Genomic DNA, 20004 nt, shown 5'->3' with positions numbered 1-20004 from the left:
GCCCACCCGGGCACGGTCCGGGGGGCCTCAAGCGAAAAGGGGCCTCACAAAAATGAGATCTGGTTGAAATTTTCGAGAAGTTGTTTGGTAGGGCCTCAGAAAAATCAATTGGCCCGGGGGCCCATGATACTCTTAAGACGGCCCTGCTCACGGGTCATTCTATAGTTCATGTATAGCGTGAGAAAAGCAAAAAATTATGAGAATTGCCCCAGGGCTAGAGCCCTGTCAACCCCGGCCTTGCGGGGGCCATGGTGATAGCATTTACAGGACACCCTGTATAATACTACACTGTATGATAATTATTGTTGATATTTTATTAGAAGGCATAATTTTTTTGCTAACCAGACCAGAATCAGATTTTATTCTACCCGTTTAATTTAGAAACTCGCCAGATTCGAGAATTGAGGAAGGAGGACGCCTGCGTGTGCAATGTCAGTGACATCACTTTTCCCGATTTCCACAACAGATGGCGCCGCTATTCCGACTAGTGTGGAACGCGACAGCAATAATTTTTCTCAACTGAAATAAAGTTACCAGGCGTCCTCCTTTTCGATGTAATTTCAAGCGCCATCCTTCGTTTTTAAAAAATTTGCCTCCTTTTTCCCCCAGGTTTCTGAAATTCTCTCTTTTTTTTGTTTTCATCAAGAGATTTTAAACATACACTTCGTTTTTTTTCCCCTCCACACATTTGACCAATCGCCGTCGAAATTTCTGTAACGAGTGCCAATTTGGTTTAAAAGAGTCCACAATACTGGTATGCCTTTCAAGAGGCTAAAAATTACAAAGACTTTGAAGTAGGAGCTTTTTTTAGATTGTAACAAGGCGAAATTCGATTGCATTGCCATCATCTTGTGTGTGTGTGTGGACATTGCCTTCCATCTCTCTCTCTGCTCAATTTCGTGAGTTGATTGGAAATTTGGATTGCCAGTCAACTCGTGGAATTTATTGACTTGAGGTTGAAATTCGAAATTAGGAAGGTGTGTGTTTCGGGATGATTATATCGAAGGAATCTCTGCATGACTGACAATGACCCCCAAGACATTATGAGTGAACTAGTGAGCGTTGGCATACGCAAAGGACGGTTTTGAGGTTCTTACCCCCCCCCCCCCCCAAGCCAAGATTATAGCGTTATTTTTCAGGGGAAAACGTAAACCCCCGAGAATAAAATTTTTTTTTCAACCCCCCTCCCCCTTGAGAAAATTCTGCGTACGCGTACGCAAGTGAGTGAGTGACAGAGGGAACATGAGTGATCAAGTTGATGACCAAAGGACAAACACAAAATTTATGACCGCACTCACTTGGTCTCTCATACGGTCACCGCATACTGTCAATCACACATAAGGTCACCTACCCACTTACTTGTTAACTCATACGCTCCCTTCAATTGGCAACTCATACGTTCTTCAATTACTGTCATTAACGCATTCACTTGGTCACTCATTTGGCCACTCACACATTCACTTCGCCACTCCCGCATTTAGTTGGTCACTCATATGGTCACTCACCCACTTACTCATATGGTCACTCATACAGTCACTAACCCACTTACTCATATGGTCACTCATACAGTCACTAACTTTGTCCCTCATATGGTCACTAACTTTGTCCCTCATATGGTCACTAACTTTGTCCCTCATATGGTCACTAATTTGGTCACTCATACGGTCACTACTATGTCACTCATACAGTCACTACTATGTCACTCATACAGTCACTAACTGTGTCACTCATATGGTCACTAACTTGCTCACTCACCCATTTACTTCATCACTCACACTGTCAGGGTAGGCGTAATAACCGGGGCGAAATATAAGGGACGAAATTTCCGTGAACCGTGAATGTCTTACACGTCGATTGCCATTTTGGGGGCCTCCTTCATGAAAAAAATTGTCTGGGACATTGAAAATCCTATAACCACCCCCGTGAGAACTTCGCAGATGTTCAGCGCTGCCTAGGGCAATACCTGGATTAGGGGCCCCAAGACTGAGTGAGATCTTTGGCAGGCCCCAAAACCAAGCATATCCACGGGCTTACTCTCCAAAGTATATTTATAGTTAAAAAAACAAAACTAATCCCGGTCTCCGGGGGTGGGAACCTGTCAGCCCCCCCTTTCGTGTGAGTTGGTGACCCATAGGCGGAGATAGACTTGGAAGTCTGGGGGGGGGGGGTGCACAGGCCATTATTGTTGGGCGGGGGCGAGATGCTGTTGTCGATTCATCTATACATATATGCATTAGATCAGTCGACTTCACCTTTGATGCTTTTTCGTATCTCAGCCCATGTCGTGGCCCCGGGATGGAGCTCTGGAAGCCTCACCCTGGAGGAGTGCATGGCTCCTATATCATGTAGCTGGGTCCACCCCTTGGTTGTTATAAATGCCAGGCCTCAGGCAGGTCGCAACTGGATACTTTGGACACCCTTCACTCGAAGCAAGCACCATAGGAGGCGATAGACGTGAAAGTCTGGGGGGGGGGGGGCATGTTCATCATGTCCCCTATTATATGTCATTTCATATACATACGCATATACGTTAGATCAGTAAGCTTCACCTTTGATACTGGGGGGAATGCCACCCCATCTCCCTTCTCCCCCGTATTTCCGCCCACGGCAAGTAAGCATTTTTCGAATCTCTGTGTAATGTAGAAGGAGCAGTAAAAGGGTGATTTTAGCCAGGACCGCAACTAGATACTGTGCCACCCTGGGCAAACCGGCATTTTGGCACCCCTTGCCACACAGTTAAGGGGTGAAATCGGCGCACCTTCTGGCCGAGTGCCCGGGGCACCAGACCTGCCTGCTCCTCCCCCCTAGTTGTGGTCCTTGCTTCAGGGACCCTTCATAGTGAATTCGAAAAAACAAAGCAATGATAATCATCCCTAGTCTGGACACAACCAACTAAATAAATTACACAATTTATCTAGAAAGTCGTGATTTGGAGCCCTGTCAGATTCACCTGTGTGTGTGGGGGGGGGGGGGAGTTATGTTGGAACAAGGTTGGGGCTGACAAGGTCCATATTTTTTCAAAAGATTTTTCATAAATTCACTAGAGTCGGGCCCGTGAAAATTCTTATCAGAGACCCACCAAAGATCTCAGCCTAGCGGCAGGTTCGTCTTAAGCATAGGGGGAGACAGACTTGGAAGTCTGGGGGGGGGCACGATCATTATTGCTGGGGGGGGGCAAGATGATGATGATGATGTCAATTCATATATACATATATGCATTAGATCAGATGACTCCACATTTGATGCTGGGGGGGGGGCAATGCCTCCCACGCCCCCCGTATCTCCGCCCATGGTCTTAAGAGGCCCGTGCACGTGGCCCAGAGCGAAGTTTTTTTTTTCTGAGGTCCTACCTGGCACCATTTGCTTACTCCTGAAATTTTCTCCACGAGGCCCCATTTGTGAGGGCCCTCCTCTTTTGGGGGGGGGGCCCATGCCGTGCCCGGTTAGGACCCATGCTTTAAAGACGGCACTGTGGCCTAGGAGCCCTGCTGCAGGGGGTATAGTGGGGTCTCGAGCATATGGCTATATATGGCTGTATATTATCTCCGCCTATGGCTATATGCCGAGCACCATGGCCAGATTTTTGGGAATTTTTTTGAGAATTCATAGTGTGGAAAAATTGTAAGCATTTTGAGAGAGAGAAGCCCTTTCAGTCTCAAAATTGTACGGGACTCCCACATCCTACAGTTTTGCCCCCCCCCCGGGTAGGATCTTTGACGGGCCCCGTTATATAGTTTGATTGAAAACAAAAACTAAAGATAAGAATCTTCCCGAGTCCTATGTCCTATGGTCAATGGTTAGAGATCCATGGGGCCCGCTCGAGGACGCAGCGTGTTAACGCATTGGCTCTCCCCCGGCAGGACCCGGGGCCTCACGAAAATGAACCGGTTGAAATTCGCTAGGTAGGGCCGTCTTAAGAGCGTCATGGGGCCCCGAGCCAAGTGGTTTTTTCGGATTCCCTACCATGTAAATTCTAGAAAATTTCAAACAAATCTATTTTTTGTGACGTCCCTCTCCTCTTTAGGCCCCCGGGCCGGGGCCCACGAGTTAAGACGGCACAGCTTGGCCCGGGAAGAATCCATGATGGTCTCAAGAAGGCCCTGCGCAACACAACGACCCTCAGGAAAGAAAACCCTAAAAAAATTTATTTTAACCTAAATATATTTACTTTTTTTTTAAGATTATCCCAGTGCTAACTAACCCCGTAAATGAAAAATAATTTCACGCCAGATAATTGATGATTGCCATAACCCTGGCGCCGGGTGTTTACGAAATGCAATTATTCATAACCTCAAGGGTCATTTAAATAGCCCGCACAATTCCCCCCCGCAAGACCATAAGTGGTCAGCCTACTTAAAACGAGTGGATCCATCGCCAACATTGGCGACAACGTCGGACCGTCAGGTAACCCTGGGAACGATGAGTTTAACGCCATTAAAAAATCCCGCCGCGCCGTCAGTTTCAGGTTTGGCGCGCAGACGATCACTTCACTTCACTTGTCTCAAACCAACCAAATGCCGTTTTTCCCGGCATTTAAGCCCGCGACGTCCACACCCAACAACGACTGATTTCCCCCCGCGTTCCTCCTGACGGGAAAACAATTATCATTTTTTTCCCCCCGCTCTATTATTTAGATAATTTTTTAATTATCATTATCGAGTTCGTCCGGGTGAGAATTATTTTTCGTTGATCGTTATTATTACTGTCATCGCGTCCCCGAGTGTTGTTACCCACCAGTATAATAACAACAACCACCGGCTTTCCACAAAGATGGCGGACCCGAGCACGCTGGACGTCCAGGCGAACCCCGAGCTGAAATATCTGATAGTGGACAGGAATTTCGTCCACGACTCGTCCAAGCAGGCCGAATGGACGGCCAAGAAGATGATCTGGGTGCCACACGAGACCCACGGGTTCGTCGCCGCGAATGTCATCGCCGAGAGGGGCGACGAACTCGAGGTCGAGATCATAGAGACCAGCAAGAGGTGTGTCACCAACAAGGACGACATCCAGAAAATGAACCCACCGAGGTTCAACAAAGTCGAGGATATGGCCGAACTCACCTGTCTCAACGAGGCGTCCGTCCTGCACAATCTCAAGGACCGCTATTACTCTGGACTCATATACGTGAGTATTATACCACCGTTGAGTGTCCATTCATTGTTATTTATTGCCATGAATTCCGATATATTTGCAATGTTACCATAGTCGACGTTGATTGTCGAAGTGTGTGGAGTGCTAATCAGCAGCTGTCATGTGTGTGTTTATCCCAGATAAACTGTTAATGAGCTACACATTATCTGGAGACCCATGGCCCTACGTGCTGTGTTACTGGGTCCTTAACCCGGGAGAACTCGCATGAGATTTTCTCGCCTCCTTCTCAAAATTAAGAAAGGTCAGGGTTTCCGCTTTCGTCTTAATCAATGCATTTCAAGTAACGGTAAAGTGCTAAGTTTGTCACATTCTGTGTGTTAACGAGTGTGAGGGTTTTTCTCAGCGCAAACGTTTTCATATGAATTAGCAAACAAAGTGAGTTCTTCCGGGTTAAATTAGTTTGTCATGACTATTTATGGTTTGAAAGAGTATATCACTGAACCAATAGCATCGTTATTTTACATTAGTGGCGATATATTTGTATAACATGACTATTATCAACATATATATTCATCTTATGAATATGGCCATATATGATTGTTGGTGTGGGATGTTAATCAGCAGCTGTCATGTGTGTGTTTATCCCAGATAACTGTTAACGAGCTCCACGTTATCTCAAACCCTATATGTTGTAGCTGGGTCCTTAACCTGGGAGAAAAATCTCACTGCGCGAGATTTTCTTGTCTCCCGCCAAAACTAAGAAAGGTCAAGTAATGGAAAGGATAAGTTTGTTACATACTATGTGTCAACGAGTGTGAGACTTTTTCTCAGCACAAGAGTTCTCTCCTGTGTTAAATTAGTCTATTGTGTCTATTTATAGTTTGAAAGAGAGCATACCATTGAATCAATGTCTTCCTTATTTTGCGTTAGTGTTGATATATTTGTAACGTGACCATATATGATTGTTTAAGTGTGTGTGGGGTGCTAATCAGGTGGGTGTGTGTTTATTCGAGATAACTGGAGCTCCACATTATTTTGAGACCCAGTGGTGGATTTATAGTTTTGACACCCCATAAATAAGACCACAAATTTTGCCACCCTTTTTCCCATTCTAGTCTAATTTTATTGACTTCATTCCTTGAATTCACTGCCCAAGAGAACACGAACCTGCTTGGGCCCTGTCCTTGCAAATACCCCTTGTCTCGCCAAGTACAGAGATGCCAAAATGGAAAAACCATGGGAGGGGCTGAAAAATGCCAGTTGTCCAGTTTCTAGGGGACTCGAGCCCTTATGCAGGAGGGGGGAGTGGTACATTGCATTATATATTCATTAATTATTATGAGGGCTCAGCCCCATCATAAAATTTATTGAAGGGGTGGCACAAACAGACACAGTTCCTGGGTTCCAGTGCCTATGCTTGCACACTCTTTTTGGAATCTAGGTCATCAATCTTCAACCTGTTGTTCCCATTGTGCTCCTGGGAAACAGTTTGGGTCATTCACATGCTTGCACTCTCTTTTGGCATTCACATGCTTTAGATAATGTTTTTGAACATTCACATGCGGCACATTAACTCTTTTGTTCAGTCCCATGCTCACGCACTCTGCAGGCTACTCTTTTGGTCACATTCACTGACCTGGTTATTTATTTCTTAAGTCCTTTTGGTGCTTTTTCTTAAGTGCTTACCAAATGCTCTAGGCCACTCTTTGGTCATTCACGTGTTTGCACTCTCTATGATGCTTATTTGGCCACTCATGGATCAAATCCCTTGCTCTCGGAGCAGAAAGGTGAATTTGTGGTGGGCTATACCAATCCAATTTTGCCCCCCCCCCCCTTCTTCCATCTTGCTAATGTTTTTGGCCACATATTCCATAAATTTGCTATCCCTCTCAGCTTGTTGTCTAACATGATTTAGCCTGCTAAGCCCCCAAAAATATGCCATCAATCATAACTAATATTTAAGCAGCGGATGTTATACCATTAAAAGCAGGTGCGGATCAGAGGGGGTAGTTGGGTTGATACCCCCATCCCCCAAGCACCATGCATTCATGAAATTTTCGCAATTTCTGTATGATAATATTACATTCAATCTGTTGAAAATTACCTGTATCAACGTTTTTGATTAAATAAAAAAATAAAAAATAATAAAGTGCAAAAAACAAGACTGAAAATTGGGAAAAAACTTGGATATTTTTTCAAAAAAGTCGGGATGAAAAAACCCCCCAGAAAAACCGGGACTGTTTTAGAAAATGCAGGACATTAGGTCACCCCCATTCAAATTGATTAATTTTTAGCAATTTGTAAAATCATATCTGCTCATGATCGAAAGTGTCAGTTATTTTACACAAATTTCACTATATTTACAACATGCCAATAACTGACTGTTGATTGCTGAAATGTGAAGAGCATAAATCAGCAGTTGTCATGTGTTTCTATTGAGGTTAACTGTTAAAGAGCTCCCCCAGTATCTTAACCCTTACAGCGGCAATCCTGAGATCTTGTCCAAATTGATCTATTTTATTTTGGTTACTTTGAAATATCTGGGTTCTTAACTTTCAATGCGACATAGGTAGATAGATGTGATAGTCTGGGAGGGGGTGGGCACAATGTTGTCAAAATTTGTCAATTCATATCTACGCATACATTTTTTTAGATAGGCTAGTCCACTCCATCTATGATGCTGGACTTCTGTATCTCCGCCCATGCAGTGTGGGCGATACCATGGTGGCAAACCACGGCAATGTGTTAAACGGTCAATGTATTACGGGACTATAAAATGCTAGTGGTAAAGATAGACCCTTATTTTTACACTTTGCAGTGAAAGTGCACTTTTATTTACAATGTGGCAGTTATGTGGATTAGGGAAAACTTGAAAACCACCTAAAGCGTTAAGACCCATGGCCCTACATCCATGAGCAGGCTCCTAAAATTAGTAAATTTATAATTTAAACAAATACAAAAACTATATAATTGATATTGTTACATTCTTCCATGTCATTAGACCCATATAGACCCAACAGTCTGTGCTACAGCTGCTGCACGATATTGTGGGCATTGTGCTGGACTGTCATTGTGGACTGTCATCCTCAGCCAACAAACCCAGTTGGCCAATTGAAGTTGGTTTTTTTGTGATTCTCCAACTTCAGGGAGCGAATACCAGCCACTCTCTCACTTGAAAAAGTCTCCCTGCATAGAGCAGGCACACCTTCAAAATGATACATCATACATCAGGACGTGACAAGTCGAGAAAAAAAATTGAGACTGCAAACAAATATTTTAGGAGCCAAGTGTATTTCTTTTGCCTAAGCTAGTAATCATACATGGAAAATATTGGACGCCAATATAAATTTTTTATGTCGCTATGATGACCTGGGATTTGTCATGCCCTGACTTATATAACATGAGAATTTAAGCATTTACGATCTTCACTTCAAAATGGAAGACAGATGGCAGTGTTAGCTAGATCATAAAACAAGTGCAACGTTAAGGGGCTACACACGCTCTGAGCACATATTACAGCATATGTGTATTTTTTTGAGATAATTGTTAGTGAGCTCCGCATTATCTCGAGACTTGTGGCCCTACATCCTGGATGGAGTGGGTGCTCTAGGTTAGTGAATTTAGATATAATATTTTTGTATTTCAAACTATAAAGTTGATCCTATGCCAGAGTTAGTTATATACTTGCTCATGTACAGTTTTAACAACTGACTTGCAGAAAGTTAAGGATTGGTTCTATCAAACCAGCTGAATCCCACCACTGCATAGACCAGTGGTTCTCAAACTTTTGCCACCTGTGGCTCCCTTGCCTCAGCCAACTTTTTTCTGTGCTGTGCTCCCCAGAATAGTCTAACAAAGAGCCTCTTCAAAGCACATGTCAATGTCACTAGCTTGCTGCAACGCCCGTGACAGGTTAGTGATGCATACTTCAAGAGCCACTGGCCATAGACCCATGCTTACCTGGATGGTTAAAATTTGCTAACTATTTGATAACTATATTAATCAGTATTGGTGCCAATATATGATTGATATATCAATTCCAAGATGAAAGGGGTTAGTCTCTCTGAAAAGGAGAAAGAAAAAATTTGCTCCTAAGAAATTTGTCTGGCGCCTAAATTTTTTTGTTTTTTGATTGTTCAAGCCCTGCTCTAGACTCATTTGTGTAAGTAGCTAATATTATTCCATTACTTTACTATGTATGTCACCATATTTATACGAATGTGACTACAAATGAGATGGTTTGATGGGTTGTTGAAAAATGTGAAGCAGACCCTATCAATTAGCCCCAAAGTAGAATGTTTCGCATTGTTCTGCAACGAGCCCTCCTCCGCTGACTGGAAATGTTCTGCAGTTCCCATAATATATATTTTTCTGTATTTTTCTTAAAATCTTCCAGATTGTTCTGCGACGTACGTCACAGATTTCTGCATATTCTGCTTTGGGGTCAATTGGTAGCCATCAAGTGTGTGTATTTTTCTAAATAATAGTTAGCAGACCTCCACATCATCTTTTTACCCGTGGGTGGTAAATTAAATCCTTGAGTGGAGCATCCAAAACTGAGTATATAGCAGAGATTGACAAATTTCAGGTGTCAGGTTGCCATGGCAACTATAAAATCAGTATTGGCGAATAAAATTTTCTGTATTGATAAATTGGTGTCTGAATGACGCAAAATTTTCTGATTTAATGGGAGTGTCTTTTAACTTTTCCTGTTACACATGCTTAAAAAAAACAAAAAAAATCCATTATTTAGAACCGTTTTTCTTAAGATTAAAATCATTCTTGGCTTCTAAGAAATTCAGCTGGTCACGGCTGTCATTTCCACTTTTTCCAGTGGGGGGGAGGCTGCGGCGGCAAAGAACATGTACTCAATGTATGTATGTATATACCATTTTTAGTGTATTTTCAAAAGCTGGGGGGGGGGGGGCTGTTCCCCCCTTGACCCCGCCAAATGACGGGCCTGCAGCTGGTGTCTAATTTTTTTTTGGATTTAAGCCCTGGTATGTAATGTTACCTTGAACTAAGGCAGTACAGGCAGACATCATTTTTCATCTTATTCCAGCAAAACCAGTTTGTTTTGTTCAAAGTGATGTCTAATCATTAAAAGAAAACATTAAGAAACATAGGAAACAGCAATTGATTTTAATGATAGTACTGATGTCACGCTTTGCACAAAGATGCAGGATAAGTCAGCCTGGGTTTCCAGCAGCCTACCTTGTGCAAATATCTCAATTTTTGCCAGTAATCTGGATTATGAACCACAAACTGTTCAATGCATTCTTCAACTTTTGAGCAAATGCTCAATTTTTATAGATGAAGAAAATTTAGGAAAAATCTCATTTGGCACTTGGGAACTCTGGCATTTTCAACAAGTCAGAGCTGACAGGAACTGTCAGATTGCGTTCTGTCCTATAAGAACTTTATTCGCATAAAATGCACTATTTAGTAACATGTTGACTTTTTTTACAAGTCTTGCTATTTGGGTTCATCCGCAAATCCCACGGCAACTAGGAAAAACTTTGTGCTTAAAATGTTTTGTATGTGATGGCTAAATTGAAGTTCAAGGATGGCACAGAACTTTTTGATTTCCTGACAGTGTGCATGCTGGTCAACATGAAAAAAGGGTATCCCCTTATCCTCCATTAATCAAAGGTCCTACTTTATGTTCGAAATAATTACCTAATTCAAATTAATATGATTTCGAATTATGAAATGTAAGAACTTGTGCTTATTAAAGATGTGATTCTACATTAGAGGGCTCTGACCTAGAACATTTACAAATGTGATTTATTGTTTACAAATGTAGTTTGTTCCATAAAAATCCTCAGTCTGTATCTAGGCAGGATAGCACATGTATACAAAACAAACATCCCCAATTTGTGAGTGTTTGACATGAATACGTGAGGATTTACCTTAAATATCCATTTTAAACAAACCGAATGCATAATTATTTGAACCATTTTGTGATTGCCGTTCTACAGAGCTTGAAAAATCCCAAGTCCCTGATCGCCATGGCGACTAGAAAATCTGGAAAATAAGAGGGAGGGAATGATACATATTTTCTGATATGTTTAAATTTTTTGAAAGTTCCTCTTGGTTAAAAATTACATTATTTTTTAAAATGACAACTCGAGCTAAGGCATGGGTGCATCTTCCAGCGTAGTCTTCTGCCCTACAATATATTTCTTCCAAAAGCTGAATGCTGCAATCTAGGACTTCATGGGCATGTCAAGGCAAAATGAGTACAAAACCCGGAGTTGATAGTCAAGAGAATTCTGATTTGAGCTATGGTGCCAATATCTTAATTTCACAGATGTCTCCAGCCTAGATACAAATTCTAGACATAGGAGCAAACCGTTATGTACCAGCCAGTGTTTTAGCCTTAGCACCCAAGAGCTACCCCTCACAATCCACAACTCGGAATTTCTCGCTCTCAGGTCAAGTGTAACAGGAAGGCCACAGCTTGGAGGTATCATAGCTAATTTGTCCAAATCCATATTGCAATCAATTATCTTTTGATTTCATAACTCAAGAGATGGATGCAATATGTTTACAGGAAGTTAAAGAAACATCCTTGCTCCAACTAAAGGCCTGTTTACATGGTTTAAGTGATTTAGTAGATAACTCAATTTCAAGTCAAGTACTTTAAAATCTTTCCCAACGTAAGTTACCAAATAGAATGATCATTGGATGATGCAAGACTGCATCTACTAGTGCATGCACACCATGGCCCCCACAAGGAGGGGGGGGGGGGGCTCACAGGGCTTCAGTCCTGGGGCGCAGGACAGTTCTCATAATTTTTTGCTTTTTCACGCTATGAATTAACTACAGAAGGGGGCACATGAAAAGTCGACCGGTTGCCCGCAAAAGATCCCAGCCTAGGGGCCATGATGCACACTGCCTGCTTAGTCAAAAAAAAAAGACTGGATTCTGTTCTACTTATCTACTTAATCACTCGAGAGCTTGACGACTGAAACACCATTTACATGCTCCGAATTCATTTAAATTTAGTTAATTAACGTTACAGAGATGAGTATAACCGCCCTGTGTAAATGGAAGAAATGCATTCAAACTTCTCTCGCTTCTTGTGGAACTTTTGATTGACAATTTTCTTTTCAGGTTACCATTCTTCTTTACCACAGCATCATATTTTTACGTTTCCCCCACCCCCACAATTGATTAAAAAATATGATATAACATACATAGGGAAAGGTTAGCTATATACATGGTGCTTATAATTAAAATTCTCATACTCTGAGTAGCAGGGTTGTTTGGTTTAAACCAAGTTGTTTTTTTCAAAAAATCAAATAAAAGTTGCCTAAATATATTTTTTTTTTGAAAAATATCATATTGGTTCATTATTAGCCAAAATGTTTCATTTTTACCACATTTTATATCCTTGGGGTACATTCTGACGGTATATCTTTAAATGACAAAAGATTTTATAAGTGGTTTTTTTCAAAAAGTCTCATAAAAGTGGCCAGAATATATATATATTTTTAATATGAAGTATCTTAGTTATTTAAAGTTATATATAAAAGCCAAAATTTCTCATTCTTACAACATTTTCTAACCTTTGGCTACATTCTGATGCTCTATCTTTAGCAAATTCATGAATAATGATTGCATCATACATCTAAATGTAGTGGTGTATTATCTCACAGGGTTTTTTTCCCTTCACAAAGAAGCAGCTACAGTAGTGACACCATCATGCTAGGGGCAGGTGGTTCTATAATCCAATTAAGACACCAGCTGTCCTTAAAGGACAAAGACTAGTGTACTAGTTGTTACATTACCTCACATACATTTTCATTTTCTTTCCCATAAGAAGTAGCACATCTTCTACTGTATATCTCCCAGTCTTAATATTCAATAGTTGTTTTTTTTATACTTTCACACACACACACACTGTTAAGCCTAGTTAATCAAGGTTCTACTATATAGTAGTAACATATTTATGAAAAATAATCAGCTATATATAGCGTGATTATAATTTAAGTTTTGATTCCAAAACTATATAAATAAGTACTGATCAGAATGACTTGAAAATTTGCATGGATACTCCTGAAGCAATGGAAGTTTATTTCGCAAAAGAAAAAAGTGCAAAATGTGCAAGTAGATGATGCTGTACTTGGCCAGCAGTATAATCTATTTTGTGCAACCACATCACTTCGGCACTTCCACAGCATCAGTGTGTGGATAGAACTTCTATCAAGATGCACATTGCAATACCAGCAAAGCAGCTGCTGAAGACCCATTTTGAGAGGATGCACCTTAACCCTTGCAACTTCTGGCTGTGCGGGTACCTCAAAATATTATAAACAGTGGTCAGATTGCAAACTTTGGTGAATGGCAATCTCCAGTGCATTCCCTATATGTTAGAAGTTCCTCAGGAATATTAACGAGCGGGGGGGGGGGGGGGGCGCGTTTGGTTTAATAAAGCTGAATTGCAAGCACATCCACATTATGACCATGGCATACTCTGATTCTGTTGTTGAACAAGAATTTTTGTGCTATCTACCTCGTAGCCAGAACACGCGGTGGATAACATATTTAACATTTCTTAAGTAAGTTGTAGTTATTTGTTCAATTACTTCGTTTTTTGTGATGTTTCCATGAATTATGAAATCGTGAAATGCTATAATTGAGGTATCATTCTGCCATGACTGGCTATCATTTCCATTCTGCAAGCAAATTTCCCCCATGTTTGATGATGTCATTAATTTTACATTTTTAAGTATTTTTTCCCCTTTATCAAATAAAATTGAATTTTTTCAGGAATATTCATGTCAATTTTCAAGTCATTCTGACAATCGTTCTTTTTTTACAGTGTTTTGAAATCAGAACCTTAGTTATAATCACCCTGTATATCATAAATCATTGCTAATTAATCTGCATTATTTATGCTTCATTAAATACATTATATTCACCTAATTCTTATTAGTTTTTGCAAAATAACTTCCTAATTAAGTATACTGACACTGCTCAGACCAATGTAGCACCTGTCGGTATACTGCCTATGTAGTGCCCGTTCTGGAGGGACGTATTCCATTGAAACTTGGTATATATGGTCCATGGCTAAAAGGAAAATTCAATAGAAAAAAGTGCCACCCTTTCACCTGCTGGTCGAAAGTTGAACTATTTTCTTTTATTTCATAAATCTCTCCTATAGTTTCATTAAGATATCCTAAAAATTTGGCTCATTCTGATAAGCAGTTTTTGCATTTGCAAAAAACTACTCAGTATGGGAACTTCAATTATAATCACCCTGTATATAATACTACTTAACCTTAAGCACCAGGTACACATTCCTCGGCGGAATTTCTAACAAATCGGTACATGACGGAAGGTGTTACGCGTAGAAAAATGAGTGGCCCTAACCAGAAGCTGATTTCTCAGCGGGCGCGTACCCGGAGTCCCGACTTCTGAAGAGCGCTAAAAACCCAAAATCTTTACAAAGATTCACATTTTCTTCCAATTTAACGGGCCCGATGTTTTCTCTAGCGCCTGGAGTCTTAACCGACTAAAATCCGCTTCAGGCAATAACGTATTTATGTTGTCAGAGTTGTATTTGTTTCGTGTTCTTGTTGATGCTGCCATCTGCCTTCCATATTTTGAGACGATAAATGGTTGGAGTTCCATGTAATGTAAGTATGTTGAAGGTCTGCGTGCTCTATGAGAGATGTTTTCAAAAGGGATATCGGCTCAAATCTCTGCTGGTTCAACTGCGCGTGGTCCAAATTTGTGGTCAAAAGCCTGTAAGTGAAGGGGGTTAACCAACGTGAACACAAACCGTGTGAATCCAACCTAGACCCTGCACAGCCGAATACCATCATGCTAGCCACACCCCCTTTGACTGCTGGGTGGAAAAACTATCTTGTGGTGATGCTGACAGGAATGCGTAATTTTTGTTTTGCGGATGTAGGAAAGGGAAGAAATACTTAGAATTCGACCTCCGTATATTCCCTTGTGACTTACTCTAGTTCATGATCAGTTAAATACACTCTTGTGTGTTTCCTCTAAAGTTGGTTTGATGGAATAGACCTCTGGGAATTTTTTTCCTGGAACCAATAAACATTCTTCATCCGAGAAGATAAACTCATTTTTATATTATTATTTTGCATTTTATTTCTTTCCATCTGAAAGCCAGAAAGATTTTTTTTTAATGTGTGTGTGAAAGAAAGTGTTGATGTGGCTGTTGAATTTATTTCTTTGAAACTGAATGCTTTTTACTCATCGGGAAAGCGCCAGAAATTGCAGTGTGTTGACAGGAAAACACAAGCTTTCTTTTAGGTTGGGAAGGAAAACGTTTTTCCCCCAGTAAAAAAAACCATTTTGCTGAATGAGAATGAGCTATTTTTTTCTGGAACTTTCCTGTGTAATACAAAATACTCTATTTTTTTTTCTATTAGGTTTTGTGAACATCATGCATGAATTAAATTTTGTTCCATTTCCTCGATATTAATCTTCCCCTGAAGTGATTGCTGGGCTTGATTTCTCAGGTCTACATAATTGAAAAAGGTGGGAGGGAATTTCATAAAATTTAAACAACGTAGGCTATATATATTCATCAACTAAATATCTTTTCCCAGCTTCTTTCCGTCAAGTTAGTGTCAAAAGTGGGTCGTGTGATTGATTTTAGTGAGATTGATTCATGAGAAACGATTCATAAGCCATCGGAATGATATTTTTCTATGTCTGAATCGCGTATCAAGCCACGATATCCTCTTGAGTGTGCTTTTTTAAAACTCCTGTGTTAGCTCTCAAAAGCAGTTTTTCAACTATTGCTATATAAAAACGGTGAAAAATTGCCGATGGCTGCTATCGTAACACAATTTGTTTTCTGAATATAATTTTAGTCCTTGATTTTTTTTTAATAAAAAAGGAAAATTCGAATTGGCTTCATTGAAAATACGTGAAAAAAACTATGTTATTACAAAAGAAAAAAATTTGGATGGCCAAAATTACGTGAAAATACGGGTTGTATGGTCACCGAAACAATAACCCTCCTTTTTAACCCATAAGGTTCCATGTAGGGAATGGGACGAATAGTGATTTGGCCGAATATCAATTTTCTTGGAATTCATTACAATTATAAATAAAATGTCGTTTTTACTTGAAAATATATTTATTGGGAATTTCAAATGATTGATATTAAATTTTAATTATGCAATTAATTATTTAAATAAAAAAAACGGTAACTGAGAGGTCCATGATACTGACAATCAAATTTAACGATAATGTATTTTACTAGTGATACCTCGCCTACCGAAGAGGATTCGTTCCGGAATCACGTTCGTTAGCCGAAACATGATTTACCATAGGTTTCTATAGAAAATCGTTTGATTTATTCCAGCTTCTACCCAAAATTTAAAGATAAGTTTTTTAAAACATCAAGGAATACTATATAAAAAAAAACACTGATTTAAGGCTAAAATTAACAGCTTTAAAATTGGATAAATGAGAATCTACAAGAGGATGAGATACCGAAGATCTTTTTTCATTATGTACGCAACCAACACCAGCTTTAGTCTTCTGTAGTTGGTGTTGACACAACCCAGTCCAGTTCCTATAGTTGTCCCCCATCCATTTGTGATTTCGTCAACTTATTTCTGCTTCTGATAAACAGTATTATGCAGATAGAGGAGATAATCTCTCCCGAATGTTTAGCTTGTGCCAAAGTTGCACTGAAAGAACGAATGATCTGAAAACATAGGTTACCTTTTTTTACAATGCATTTTATATTTTGGCGGAATCTTGCATTTTATATGAAAATGTTCAAAGAATTTCAGAATGAGAAGTGTAGGTACATTTGGAAAAACAATGCCGAGGTGGACATGAGTTAATGGGCTCTAGTGACAGTAATCAGAGCTGCAACTAGGGAGCGGCAACTGCCCGGGCGGCAAAATTTAGAAAGCGGCAGTTTTAGGTGGGAACAAACAACACCACCATTACAAAATTATAGAATTTCAAAGTTGTGGGGGCGGCGAAAATCTTAGTTACGGCCATCACAGTAATTCTGATGATTGGTGCGAAAATTCAGCTCATGATGCGGCTATTTTATGTTATTGTTTGCATTGATATTATCTAAAATGTTCGTTAGCTGAATCCGTATTCGTTAGCCGAAGCAGAAAAATCAATCGCAAAAAAGTCTCCGTTAGCCGAAAAATTCATAAGTTGAGGCGTTTGTTAGTCGAAGTATCACCGTACTTACAGAATCGATTTTTTTTTAGCACTTTTTACAATTTTGTATCAAATTAACAAAATATCAACTATTATTTACTCAAGTATTTATGCATCGTAAAATTTATGATTTATTTTTCTTCTGTGGATGTTGTTTGCCCCTTTCAGTAGCTCAATACGTTTCTTGTCTAGGTACTTCTTCAGTTAGTGTACTTCTTCAGTTAGTGAACTTGTGTAATTCATACTCACTTCCACATTATTGCAGTAGGATTCTATTTTCAGTTTCACTTATCCTAGAAATTCACCCTGAGATAACCTCTTGCGCAGAGAGTACACCATGCAATAAAATATAATCAGTAAATTTTTAATTTATGCGAAGTAATTCCAATTAATATAATTTTTTAAAATTAGTTTGCACAGTCGCTTAGATTTGCAGATATTCCGGCCGAATACCTAAGCATTATTCGGCTGAACCGAATATTCGGCAAAATAGGCCGAGTAGCAGACGAAAATTAATCCCATCTCTAGTTCCATGGTGTATCTGTTGCTTCTACTGTTTCCGTTCCATTGCTCCGAACGGTCAATATCGTCCATTTTAGGGAAACACCGAAGTCTTAGCCAACCTCGTGGTACCTACCGAGTCGAAAAATGAGTCCAGAGAGGTTTTACTACTTAACCGAACCAAAAAGCCAACCATGGCCCTCTGCTCTGTCCGCGCGGGAGGGGGGATATAAAATGAACTACCACTAAACCGTACATGCCCCTCGTACACTTTCCTCTATGAAATTTCTAAGGAACCGATACATGCTGGAATGTGCGTGTACGTGTTTTAAACGTAACGTGAAGATTGTTTCTGCACAATGCTTGTTATGTGTAGTGCTACTACTAAACCAGACATGCACCTCGTCCAGATTCCTCAGCGGAACCTCTAACGAATTGGTACATGTTTGAATGCGTGTGTATGTATAGTGAACCTTCCGTGAACTTTGTTTCTGTGTAATGCTTGTTATGTGTAGTGCCGCCATCTGCAATCAATTTTTTAAACTTAGTTTTTCAACTCATAGAGTGTGAAGTGTAATGAATGAATAAGTATAATGTTGTAGGCCTGTTGCTCTCTGCGGCGAGACTTTTAACGGGGATATCGGCTCGCATTTGCGCGTCGAAGTTCGGAACCGCAGAAAACCAACTTCAGCCGATCACCACTGCGGCGACGGTGGGGTTTAAAACGCGGATCGAGTCCGTCACTATGACCACCACAGCGGCTATGTGTAGTGCTGCCACCTGCCATCAATTCTTCTAACTATGGATGAAGTGAAATGATTGAATAATTGTACCTTGTAGGCCTGTTGCTCTCTGTGGCTAGACTTTTTAACGGGAAGATCGGCTCAAAATTGAGAACCACTTAAAACCATCTTTAGCCGACCACCACTGGTGACTGTTCCATTCGAAACCGGGTCCTCGCGATGCGAGTCCGTCACTATCACCACTCGACCACCACAGCGGCAGAGAGGGTTTACTGTAATTTTTTCGAGTGAATTATTATTTCCTGCTTTAACAAGAGCTGCCATGCAAGTAGGTTATGAAGCTTGTCAGTGACGAATCCGCGTTGACGTCTGTACTCGCTGAAAAGGAGTACTACTGACTGTGTCCTTGTGAAGTTTTGCCAGAGATTTCACGCTACGTCGTTTTCGTTCCCCATCACAAGAAGGGTTGGTTCTTCTTTTCCGTGGCAAAATGCGTTTTTCCAAAAGCCATTTCTAGATTTTCTTTTCCTCTGCGTAAAAAGAAGCATTGCATTGCGAGAGGCAGTTTGTTGTGGGAGGACGAACGCATGTTGATTTTCTCTCGCATAACATATACACATACCCCATCTTATTAATTCAAGTCAGAGACAACTGCTGCTACTACGTCTTGGCGTTTTTTTTCCCTTTTACTTAAGTTTACGTTTTATTTCCTCACTGATGAACCCTTGTTTGGTCGCGTTGAGGGCGTTCTTTTTCCCTGTAGTTTTTCTTCTATGTTTATCTGTTTGTCCATTGCTACCAGGGATAACATAAAGACTTGACATTTCTCGTAAACTGTAGGAGTTTGGCGCCATGCTAAGGGAAAAAAAGCTTTCCTGTCATGTCTGTCCTGGGATGTATGATGTATCTATTCAGTGGTCCTTGTTCGTTTGGCTACGCTTGCTTTAGTACTGTGAAATGAAATAGCTAGAAACTCTTCAATATACTGTATATATTTGGAATGTATATGGGTTAAAATAATCACGGGGCGGTTCTAGATGTGTTCTTCCAGTTGATGCCTTCAATCACAGCTGGCAAGTAATTTATAGATGGTGAACGAAATCTATGTCACATACATCTGCACCAAGACCGTAAAATTCATCGCTATGAAAATTTACGGACAAGCAAATTCATCCACAAAGTGACATTGTGAGTGGATTATCAAGTGAGTTAATGAGTAAGTGCAGGAGATAGGACTGAGTGAGAGTCGAGTCGCTCATACGGTCGGTCAGTCAATCGCTCAATAGCTTATTCACTGGCTCATTCAGCAACTCATTTGGTCATTCACTGGCTCATTCAGCAACTCATTTGGTCATTCACTGGCTCAGTCACTCGGTCGGCAATTCACTAGTGACTAACCGCTGTTGGTAAATTTTCCCAGCGGTGATTTTCCCATTGTTAAATTTTCCTAGGGGTGAATAACTCTTGAGTAAATTTTCCGGCT

General features: G+C 40.5%; 1 protein-coding gene across 2 annotated transcripts in view; it reads left to right on the top strand.

Annotated features, from left to right (window-relative positions):
• Positions 1 to 4451: 4451 nt before the first annotated feature.
• Positions 4452 to 20004, top strand: part of zip (myosin heavy chain 10) — a 94599-nt gene continuing 79046 nt past the window's right edge. The window contains exon 1 of one of the 2 annotated variants that reach the window (XM_089241754.1): positions 4452 to 5127. In XM_089241754.1, the coding sequence (XP_089097880.1) occupies positions 4771 to 5127 (357 nt within the window). In that variant the 5' untranslated portion in view covers positions 4452 to 4770. The remainder of the gene's footprint in view (positions 5128 to 20004) is intronic. The other variant, XM_089241755.1, reaches the window with a different exon arrangement.

The sequence above is a fragment of the Pholcus phalangioides genome, unplaced genomic scaffold (assembly GCF_987345545.1).
Source record: "Pholcus phalangioides strain wild (caught in Gottingen) unplaced genomic scaffold, Ppha-v1.0 ptg000014l_1, whole genome shotgun sequence".
In the NCBI taxonomy this organism is placed as follows: Eukaryota; Metazoa; Arthropoda; class Arachnida; order Araneae; family Pholcidae; genus Pholcus; species Pholcus phalangioides.
The sequence above is the reverse complement of the archived record's forward strand: the minus strand, read 5'-3'. Positions and strand labels throughout refer to the sequence as shown.